General features: G+C 39.9%; 1 protein-coding gene across 7 annotated transcripts in view; it reads left to right on the top strand.

The window, feature by feature from the left end:
- Positions 1-10,548, top strand: part of ZMYM2 (zinc finger MYM-type containing 2) — an 89,994-nt gene extending 79,446 nt beyond the window's left edge. For 4 of the 7 annotated variants that reach the window (XM_032610847.1, XM_032610848.1, XM_032610851.1 and 1 more), the window contains 6 exons: positions 416-584; positions 1,678-1,829; positions 6,800-6,914; positions 7,543-7,794; positions 8,082-8,202; positions 9,492-10,153. In XM_032610847.1, the coding sequence (XP_032466738.1) occupies positions 416-584; positions 1,678-1,829; positions 6,800-6,914; positions 7,543-7,794; positions 8,082-8,202; positions 9,492-9,684 (1,002 nt within the window). In that variant the 3' untranslated portion in view covers positions 9,685-10,153. Of the gene's footprint in view, positions 1-415; positions 585-1,677; positions 1,830-6,799; positions 6,915-7,542; positions 7,795-8,081; positions 8,203-9,491 lie in introns of all 7 variants that reach the window. The other 3 variants (XM_032610849.1, XM_032610854.1, XM_032610853.1) reach the window with 2 other exon arrangements.
- Positions 10,549-11,344: the final 796 nt, after the last annotated feature.

Below are 11,344 nucleotides of genomic sequence, written 5' to 3' on the forward strand. Positions count from 1 at the left end.
AAGAGGGAAAAAAAAAAAAAAAAGAAAGAAAATGGGAAGGAGTTGAGGAGTCATCTCCTATGAGGTGGTGTCTTTGAGAAGTTCTTCAGTTTCTCTCTTACATTAATATTTGGAATCCTTCTATTTCAGATTTTAATTATTATGTATGTATTTTCTCATCAGTGACTCTCAACTCACAGCAGTAGTTAATACGATTCTGTTGTGCAAAGTAGTTTATGCAGAAATACAGTATTCCTGGAGAGAGATTTCAAGTAATGTCATAGGTAACTGTTCTCAGATCAGAAATTCCCGTCAGTTCTAATCATGTAAATATATTTCTTTGTAATGTGCATTTGTTGAGAGATGGCTTGCATAAAGTCATGAAATAATATAGGCTTAAGAAAGAGAAGATTTGACAGTGGTGTTTTACTACCAGGGAGCCAAGAGGAAGGCAGTGTCAGGGTACCAGTGTCATGATGACAGCTCTGACAACTCGGAGTGCAGCTTCCCTTTCAAGTACACGTACGGGGTAAACGCCTGGAAACACTGGGTCAGAACGAGGCAGCTTGATGAAGATCTTCTGGTGTTAGATGAGCTAAAATCTCGTAAGTGTTCTGATTTTGTTTCCCCTATGTCCTATTTAAAATCAAGGTTTTTATTCATATTTTGGTAACTATTCTTCTGTGCATCCGTTTATGTGCGTGAGTGAGCTTGCGTGCACACACACACGCACACACACACACGCACACACACACGGGCACGCACCGTGTTGCACAAATGAAGCCCTTACGGTAGTGTCGGTTCATGGAGCTCCTGTTGCTTGCTGGTCAGTACAACTCAAACAAACCTTGTTTCCTTATTGAAGTTGATGATTATGATGATTGTGGGTAAAGAAGAAAGTTTGCTCTAAGCAGATAGAGCCCCTTGCAGCAGGCCAGACTCTTTACTGTGCATGGACCAGTCCGTGGCACCACAAAGAGGGTAGGAAGTATGGCCTTATTGAGGTGCTAGAGTCAGACTGCCAGGGTTCCCTCATGTACTAGCATCTCAGTTCCCCAGCTCTGAAGGGGGGTAACAGTACCCACCTTGTAGGGTTGTCATGAGAATTACATTAGAAAATACATGTAAATTTAGAACATTCCTTCATCCACAGTAAAGGCTTAACGTTGACTGATATTAGAATACCCATAGTATGTGAAAATCCAGAAGGTACTCGAGTAAGTCATTAATTACCATGAAGCTGCATGTACTGTACGTGAAAAATATGTTTTTCCTTGAAAAAACAATCAAGGTTTTTGTTAACTGCCTTTGATTTTAAAAAGCAAGAATGTAGGGCTTCCCTAGTGGCGCAGTGGTTGAGAGTCCGCCTGCCGATGTAGGGGACACGGGTTCGTGCCCCGGTCCGGGAAGATCCCACATGCCGCGGAGCGGCTGGGCCCGTGAGCCATGGCTGCTGAGCCTGCGCGTCCGGAGCCTGTGCTCCGCAGCGGGAGAGGCCACAACAGTGAGAGGCCCGCGTACCCAAAAAAAAAAAAAAAAAAAAAAAAAAAAGCAAGAATGTAGCTTAAAATACTTTACGTTTAAATGTAGCTCTTATTTTACCTGTAAATTCTTACACAGAATAAAGTGATTTCAGAAAGTTTCTTAATCTCAAGACAGTAAATAATAATTATTATTTTAAATTTTATTTCTTTTTAGCTAAGTCAGTAAAGTTAAAAGAGGATCTACTCTGTCACACCACGGCTGAGCTTGACTATGGCTTGGCCCATTTTGTCAATGAGATCCGAAGGCCAAATGGGGAGAACTATGCACCTGACAGCATCTATTACCTTTGCCTCGGGATTCAAGAGGTGAGTGATTCTGTGGTTACTTTCGAATATAATGTTGTTAAGAAAGGTTGTTGTGGTACGTTCTTGGAGAAAAAAATGTTTTGCTTCAGGAATATTACAGAACATCAGGGTTTATTGGCTTACCAAGAAAGGCGAAAGTAATTTATTCGAAAATACTGGGATATTATAAAGGGTTTTCTTAGCTACTTTGTATACAGGTGTTTCTGCTATAATGTGCTGTGTCCCTAAAAGTGAACTTCAGGTTCTCCAAAACTGTGTACCAAAACCAAAAAGAACTTAGGTGAAAAACATAGTTAGTAACGGACCACTCGAAGCTCATGCATCTTTTGTAACAGGACTAATGATGTGTGTGTTTGTTACCATGTATATATATGATAATCAGGTTGATTTCATCCCCACCTTACAATTGCAAATAAATGAATTAACATTCTGAGGCATGGTGTATATATGTATATATAGATCTGTGCTGATATACATGTAAACAGATAAATGACTTCCCTCTGCAAATAGGTCTGTTTCATCTCTGCTGTGTTTCTGACTTGTTAAATAGTGTAAGTACTCGTTAGTTCTTTGGAATCATCTTATAAAAGATTTCATTCTTTAGAGGTTTTAGGTAAACTTCAACCACATGTCTGTGAATCTTGAATGAATACGTTTCCCGTAATAAACATGAAGATCCACTTTCGATAATGACTTTTAGTTTTGAACAGATAGTACAGGTTTGAGCCCAGAGGTCAGAAAAGGTCCTAGCTTTACATCCTATGTATTTGTAAATATGGTAGATGATAGGGGGAAATATTCTTGTGTAGAGTTTTGCTTATAGGCCTAAAGTTAAATATTTCGCTGCTAACAGGTAGTAGGTGCTGCAGTAAGTGACTGGAGAAAACTAGAATTGTCTTCACTTGTATTTCACTTTCCCCCTTCAGGACAGAAATGTGCCTGAGATTATCTAAGCAGTGGTGGGGAATAACACACTAAACTGCTGTGTATTCAGAGACCATCACATATTTTGCAGTAGCAAAATATTTATATATTAGAACTTCAAATACCATTAGAGGTTTGAAAGCTAAATGGATTGTAAATATTAATGATTATAAATTATAAATTATAAATTATGTCTTCAAGTAGGTTCATTTTTTTCCAATTTTTTAATTGCGGTAAAATACATATAACACAAAATTTACCATCTTAGCTGTTTTTAAGTGTACAGTTCTGTGGTATAAAGTACATTGATAATCTTGTGGAAACATGACCACCATCCATCTTCATGACCCTCTTCATCTTGCAAACCTGAGGCTTTGTCCCCATTAAATACTAACTCCTCATCCCTCAGTCCCGCTGCCCCTGGCACCCACCCTTCTTTCTGTTTCTGTGAGTTTGACTCTCCCGGGTACCTCATGTACGTGAAATCAGCATAATGTCCTGAAGTTCATCCATGTTGTAGCACGCGTCAGAATTTCCATTCTTTTTAAAATAGGTTCTTTATAAACTGAAAAATGTTTCCTCAAAATAAATTTTTACTACCAGAACGTACTCTTAAAGATGGTCAAGATGGGGACTTCCCTGGGGGTCCAGTGGTTGGGACTCCGCACTTCCAATGCAGGGGGCTCGGATTCAATCCCTGGTCGGGGAACTAGGATCCCACATGTGGTGCGGCGCAGCCAAAAAATTTATAAAAAAGGTCAAGATGGTAAATTTTATGTTCTGTATATTTTTACCACAATTGGAAAACCAGTTGTTTTACTCTTCTCATCACTGGACAGATTTTCACAGGCTTGATTTAATTTTTTGTAAAAGACTGTATGGTATTTATAACCAGCTTTAAAAATAATCTTCAAACTCACTGTGGTGATAAGATGTCTAAAAGATAGTTTCCAGAAATCATTGCTGTTTGTTGGTACTTCAAGGATGCGTACAGAGGTAGGAGCTATTTTGGAAGAATGTGCGTCTTTCTCTGTGTGATGCGTTTTCTGATTCCGTCCCCGGCTGACAACAAAAGCAGCACGGCTTCCTCTCCAAGCGCTTTGGACGTGTGGGGCAGGTGGTGTGTTGAGAAGTGAGGGTGGGCCAGCCTCTTTTCCTCCCTCACAGATGCGGTAGCTAATCCTGTTCTTCCAATGGTGTAAGGGGTGGTGGCTGTCGCCAGAAGTTCACGTAATATGGAAATGTCTGAGGAAGAAAGAAGGGGCTACGTGAGCCCCACAGTCCCGGTCAGTCTTTCACACACTGTTTTACATCTGTGTGCGAGTCCTTCATACCACGTTTACCCAGAGTGGGTGGTGGGCGCCTGTTCCCCTGGGTCCTCCCACCCCATCGCGCTTGGCTAGATGTGCGTGCAACTCCTTTTTTATGAATGTGGCAAAAGACATGGAACCTTTGTCCCCAAGGACAGGGAACCGTGTTACACACTTTGGTGTCTTTCCTTCCCTCTGCTTCCCAGTTGTTGTGTCAGCCCCTGAAGACGTCTGGGTCAGAGCTCAGTGAATTCAGTCAGTGGCGAGCATTCCCTTTGTTTTATAAACAGTGTGCATCCCCCTCTCCCCCGCCGCCAGATCTTATGTAATTGTCCTGAAGAGCTGGTGCTTTTATTTCTAATCTTCCTTCTGACTAGCGGGAGTAACGTTAGGTCAACTCAGATGATGGTGCTCTGGCCTAGTTGCTGGTCAGCGCACACATGGTTTATGTTCTTCATCCTTCTACTTTCCACTTGCTGTGTCTCCAGGTATAAAGTAGGTGCCTTTTAGGCAGCATATTGTTGGACCTTGTTTTTTATTTATCTTTTTTTTTTTTTTTGCTTGGCTGCATTGGGTCTTCGTTGCGGTGCATGGGCTTCTCATTGTAGTGGCTCCTCTTGCTACAGAGCACGGCACGTGGGCTCAGTAGTTGTGGCTCGCGGGCTCTAGAGCGCAGGCTCAGTACTTGTGGCACACGGGCGTAGTTGCTCCGCGGCATGTGGGATCTTCCCGGACCAGGGCTCAAACCCGTGTCCCCTGCACTGGCAGGTGGATTCTTAACCACTGTGTCACCAGGGAAGTCCCGGCCTTGTTTTTCAAATTAAAAAAATTTTTAATCCAGTCTGATAATATTTGTCTTGGTGTGTTCAGACCAACAAAATTTTTTATTTAAAGAACCGGCTGGTAAACATTTTAGGCTCTGTAGGCCATACTTAATCTGTGGAAAGCAGCCTGGGCGCTTGCACTCTGTTTTAAGAAAACTTGGTTGTATTTGTAAACAGGCAGCGGGCCAGCCTTCAGGACTGTAGTGCAGACCCCAGTTTAGACCTTTTACATTTAATGTAATTAATCACTGGGTTGAAAATCCTGCTTGTTTGTGCTTGTTATACAGTTGACCCCCCTTACCTACAGGGGATACTTCAGGATCCCTACTGGAGGGCTGAAGTCTGTGTATACTACAGTGGCCTCTACACACCTACCTGTGATACAGTTCTGATTTGTAAATTAGGCACAGTAAGAGATTAACAACAATCATTACTAACAGGATGGACAAATTATCATAATATGCTGTGATAAAAGTTCTGTGAATGTGTCTCTCTCTCTCTCTCTCTCAAAAATCTTATTGTACAAATTTAACACCTTTTCCATCTTAACTAAGCACTGACCACCCTCTGTGGCTGTAGCTTTTATAGTTTGAGGTGTGACAGCAAAACTAGCCTGAATTTTTTTCCTGCTTTACGACATCGCAGATAGAAGATTTGTTCTTACCGTGGATCTCAGCAACCTCAGCATCCGATTTTTTTCTTTCCTGATTAAGTCCAGAACTGTCACCTTTTCACTCAAAGGAAGCACTGTGCGTCCTCTCTCTGGCGTGTCCGAATTGCCAGCTTCACTCCTCTTGCTTTGGGGCCATAATTATGTAAAGTAAGGGTCACTTGAGCACAAGCCCTGCAACCCTGCAGTGGATCTGACAACCCGGATGGCCACCAGGTGGCTGATGTGCGGGATGCGCCGGACCAAGGGTGATTCACGTCCCTCCGGGCGGGACGACATGACATCGCAAGATTTCATCATGGCTTCTCAGAATGGCCTGCAATTAAAATTTATGAATTGTTTATTTCTGTCATCTTTCATTTAATAGTTTTGGACCTTGGTTGACTGGGGGTAACTGAAACCACAGAAAGTGAAACTGGATGAGGGGTCACTGTATCTGTTCTTTGTGGGGTTTTTTTGTTTTTGTCTTTTTCTGCTTGCTTTTGAATTATTTTTTGTGATTACATTTATCTCCATCGTTGCTTTATTATTTATGCCTGTTAAATTATTTGTAGTGGGTTTGCAGTGTGCGTCTTCAGTTAATCATTATATACCTTCAGACCTTCTTGCCCTGTCTCCCATGTGGTAACCTCAAGCCCTGTGATCCCAGTTTCCACCTCCCGTTCTTTGGGCTGTTGTCACACATTTTACTTGAGCGTTCTTTTTACCCACTGGAGATGGAGTTCGCAAACTTTGGTGTTTTAAGTCATTCTTTAGCAACCCTCACCGTTTAAGGTTTGTCATAGTAAGTTGTAAGATTCATAAATTTGCACTAACTCAGGGAGAGTGGGGCATAGAGAGGAAGCAAGGGGAAAAGCATCAAGCTCACAGGCTGCTCGGAGAGGCTTCACGCACAGAAACCCTCCCGCCCTGCCCTCACCCTTGGCGTCTGTGGACTGTGTGCTGAGCCTCGGGGCCACGTGCTCTGTTTGCATCTGACAGACTGAAGATTCTCATCCAGTTCTTACGTTCCGAGTTCTTGCCTTTGCATTTCAGCTTTGAGGTTTTTAAGCAACAGATTAATTGGTAACTTATGTTTCTTTGATTTCCAGATATATAGAGAAGGCAGTCATCTCTTATTAGTATGCTAATAAAGACAAAGACGTAAGACGTTTATTTTTTCCTTAGGAAATAGAGTATAAGTGGTCTGTAATTAGCTCATATAAATCTTAAATCCTTCAAGTTTTTTTTTTTTTTTTGTAGTACTTGTATGGTAGTAATCGAAAAGACAACATATTTATTGATCCAGGATTCCAGACATTTGAGCAAGAATTGAATAAAATACTCCGAAGTTGGCAACCAAGCATACTTCCAGATGGTAATGCTCCTTTAAATAAAATGTCGCCCACTTGCTGCTGGGATTTTCTGTGTTTATAGAAAGTGTACTACAGATAATTAGGAAATAATTTAAATGAGAGAGCACTTATTCATGGACGCATCGGTCCGTCTTTCGTTGAATTAGAAATGAATGTGGTTGATAGCTAGTGTTTATGAAGAACTTTGTAATAAACGTGACCCACTTTCTTTGGAGTAAGAAACTGGATGCTCATTTCTTAAGCCCTCCAGTTGAGATTCTGATGTAAATTTCTGTAAGAAACCTCTGTTTTAGATGTATAAAGAAAACTTGTTTGAATGGAAATCACCTATTTTTTTTCAGGATTTCTGCAGATGTAAAATTCCCTTCTGACCATGGTCTGCTTGTCCTCTGGAAGACCAGGAGCAGACTCCAGGCCTGACCCCGGGGGTGCTAGCTGTGTAGTCTGTTGTGTTTCCCGGCTCTGTGTTGTTTCAGAGCCGCATAGGTGATTCTGAAATTCATTCCAGTTGATCTGGAGTGAATGGAGGATTGGACTAGGTTTGTTCTTGAATTAACTTCTATCTGTTTCTAGCTGGTTACATGAAAACTGTTTATTGTAATTCTTTAAAAATCTTTCTCTCTATTTAAGGGTCAATATTTTCTCGAGTTGAAGAAGATTATCTCTGGAGGATAAAACAGCTAGGATCACACTCTCCAGTAGCTCTTCTGAATACCCTGTTCTACTTTAACACTAAGTATTTTGGCCTGAAAACAGTGGAACAGCACTTAAGGCTTTCCTTTGGCACTGTGTTTAGGCATTGGAAAAAAAACCCTTTAACAATGGAAAATAAAGCATGTCTTCGATACCAAGTGTCTTCCTTATGTGGAACAGATAATGAAGGTAGTGTAACAGGTTTTCGTTTTGGGATTGTCTGTGGCAGGGACTGCCACTCCTTGCCTTACTAAAGACCACCTGGTCACTTGTTAAGAACCTAAGGACTGTCATTTTCATAAGATAAGACAGCCTATGTTGTCTTAAAATTAGGAATTACCAGAAGCCACAGTTGAGAGCTCTGAAGCACACCTGGTCCCTTTCTTTGGTGTAAGAGATACTGGGAGTGATCAGAGTGAATAGTGTCACCTTTCTTCAAGGTTGGTCTTAGAAAGTTTATGTGATTTTTGTTTAAGATAAAATTACTACTGGAAAAAGAAAACATGAAGATGATGAGCCAGTATTTGAACAAATTGAAAATACAGCCAATCCTTCTAGATGTCCTGTGAAAATGTTTGAATGCTACTTGTCTAAAAGGTAAGTGTTAATGACATTTGATTTTTTTTAATGGTAGTAACAGTTAGTTGCTGTGAATTTATGTCACCAAGAGGTGACATTTTTTTCCTTGGTCCTTTTTTTTAGATTTCTCTCTTTTCTCACTTATGAAGTCCTTTCAGTTATAACGTTTTTAGTCCTGTTATTGTAAAATACCCAGCTTATACTTCATGTTTTAAGCACATGTTAAGAAATCGCTCTCTACTAACGAAATGACTGCTGTACTTGCAGAGGGTCAGACAGTACATGTCTTAGGCTTTTTGGGCTGAGGCTTTTTGGGCTGTGGTGTCTCTGTTGCAGCCAGCTCTGCTGTGGCAGGCAGAGAGCAGTCCTGCCTGGGCCTGGGTCCCAGTGACGCCCTGGTGAGAAGGTGGAGAGAGGCGAGTCCTCGGTTCTGGAGGGAGATCCCTGAGGTGTCGGCAGGGCGCAGCGTCTTCTCAGGGCCCTGTGTGTTCCAACTGCACCACTACTTTCTCCCGCGGGTACCAACAGGCGTTTAAAATATTTTAAACCAGTGAAATTTTTGGAGACCACAAATTATTTTATGCTTGTTCATTATTTTAAGTATGCACTCTAATTTTTAAAAGGCAAGCATGAACTCAGAATGTGTTTTCTTATGTAAACAGTTTTGTAAATTGTTTTTATAAATTTTCTCCAGGTTAACTCTCAAGAACCATAAAAGCAGTAATGTCACCTATAGGATGATTATTTTTAATAATTAATATTTCTGACGATAGTTTTGGGTGGCCCTGCACCAGTATCTGGATCTTCCAATGGTAGTAACTATTTATTAGTTGGAAATTCCTATCTCAGTATTATCTTATTTTAAAAACTATTTCTTTTGTGTAACGCTGTTAAGTATTTTTATTTTATGTTTTACTGTATTTCATCAATTCTAAGACACATTTCTCACATTTTATACTGTCTCTGAAACTGGGATGCATATTATAATTGATGCATCTTGAAATTATAATTGGCAGTGCTTTACTTGTTTAATGGCAATATTAAAATAATGATTAAAGATAATGTTTCTATCGATGGTGTCTTGGATTCAGTGAAATACAGAAATTATAGTGGGAAAATAATCTTTTATTGTAGAAATTAACTTTTAGAATATCTCAGTGATAGAATATTTAATGTAGGTGATTATGCATGTGGTCTGCCCATGTAATGTGGTTAATGGTAGCAGAATTATTCTTGAAAGAAAAGAAGGAAGTTGTGAGGAATTTCGTGTACATACTGTGACATGGACTTTCTCCTTTCTCCTGAAGTCCACAGAATCTTAATCAAAGAATGGATGTTTTCTATTTGCAACCAGAACGCTCTAGCTCTGCAGACAGCCCTGTCTGGTACACGTCTGCTTCGCTGGACCGAAACACCTTGGAAAATATGCTCGTACGGGTTCTTTTAGTAAAAGATATTTATGATAAAGACAATTATGAACTGGACGAAGACACAGAGTAAAAGGAACGTTTTAGAAGCAATCGGGAGAAAACAGCATTAGATAGTCATGCTGCTAGATCTTTACTATGGAAAACATTTCAAGTTTACTCCTTCTGTTTTGAGTTTTGTAGCAGTGTACCCACACTGGGTATTACCTTGTAAATAATCTGTGAGTGAAAGTTGCCATTATTCTATGTAGTGGTTTTAGGATACTTACAAATACATTCAAATTCTTTTTTTATTATTATTTATTTGATTAGGTATGTTTGTAACTTTTTACATTACAAGATATGAGTGAGAATGTGCCATGTATAAGTTTTTCTTGTGGTAAGAAACACCCATATCGCACACGTCTGCTGTTGCAAAGCTTCCTGGAGAGGGGGCTCTTCTGCTGGGTTCTTGACAAGATGGTTGTGTGTGGGGAGCACCTACTAAAAGTTTAGAACTTGCAGTGTCTTTCAGAATTTTTAAAATAAACTGTAAACTAATAGGCTGGGTTTTTTGTTTTGTTTTTTTGCGGGGGTTTTGTTTGTTTGTTTTATGCTTTAGTTACTGAAGCCTTACCAGGTTATGTAGAGAGATGCCATCTTCTGTACCAAAAATAGACAAGAAAATGCTGTCGATACTGGTGTACTGTAATGTGAATCTATACTGGTGAACAGAACTTTTTGTTCCCCTTATTAAAACCTTAGTGTCCTTTTCTCATTTGTGGCTTTCTGCATCACCCCAAACAATAATAATTATGTATGTATACTTACATATGTGTGTGTGTATATGTACATATGTGTATACACACACATATAAAGAATGATGTTGATAACATGATCATGGAGACATTTTCTTTGCAAAAATGATGAAAATATAAAATTCTGTTTTCTGTGTCAACCCTAAGTATCCCAAATCCCCTTCATTTATAAGCGTTTGGTTTTTCTCTCCCCTTGAAGATACAAGTCATGTTTCCATCCCCAGGTGGTACTCCACAGCTTCACCAACTTTATGAGAATTCTTGTGCCTGCCCTCAAATATGACTGATGCACACGCTGGGTATTTAAAAATGCCACTCCTGAGACTGTTGTCACGGAAAGTTGAGCTAGTTTAAGTAAGATAGCACCCGTTTCACTATGAGGGTTAGCAGGGCAGTGACTGACGGTTCAGGCTGATGGATAAAGTGTATCTTGAAGGAAATTACTTACGTTCGATGTTAGATTGTTTGGCTCTTACATTTTAATTACTTCTTACAGAAGATTGCATTAAAAAACTTTGTACTTCTGCATAGCGATTTATCCATTCAGACCTTTTCTTTTAGAACAAGAAGTTTACATAAAATCCTACCTTCTAAAAGACCGAGGAAGTGCCGGCTGCAGTTATCATGAAGAAATCCTTTGGCTGACTTCACAGAGCTTGAGTGTGGTCATGTAGTCTTGTTTCCAGTTCCTCAGTCACCACAGTGATGTTCGTTATTAAAACTGTTTGGGGGAAATTGGGCTATTTTCCACAGTGGTTAAGCAATGTCTACACATCCCTTAAATATTTCTCTCTTCCTTGGGATAAACGTTAACATTCAGAAGAAATCTTCTCATTTATGATTTGGAAAATTTCACGAGTGTAATCAGCTGTATATTTAAGCAATAATTAACAAATATTTTTGGCATAAAAATTACTTTTTAATGTTCTAACTTGT

This window comes from Phocoena sinus, chromosome 18 (genome assembly GCF_008692025.1).
Source record: "Phocoena sinus isolate mPhoSin1 chromosome 18, mPhoSin1.pri, whole genome shotgun sequence".
Lineage (NCBI taxonomy): Eukaryota > Metazoa > Chordata > Mammalia > Artiodactyla > Phocoenidae > Phocoena > Phocoena sinus.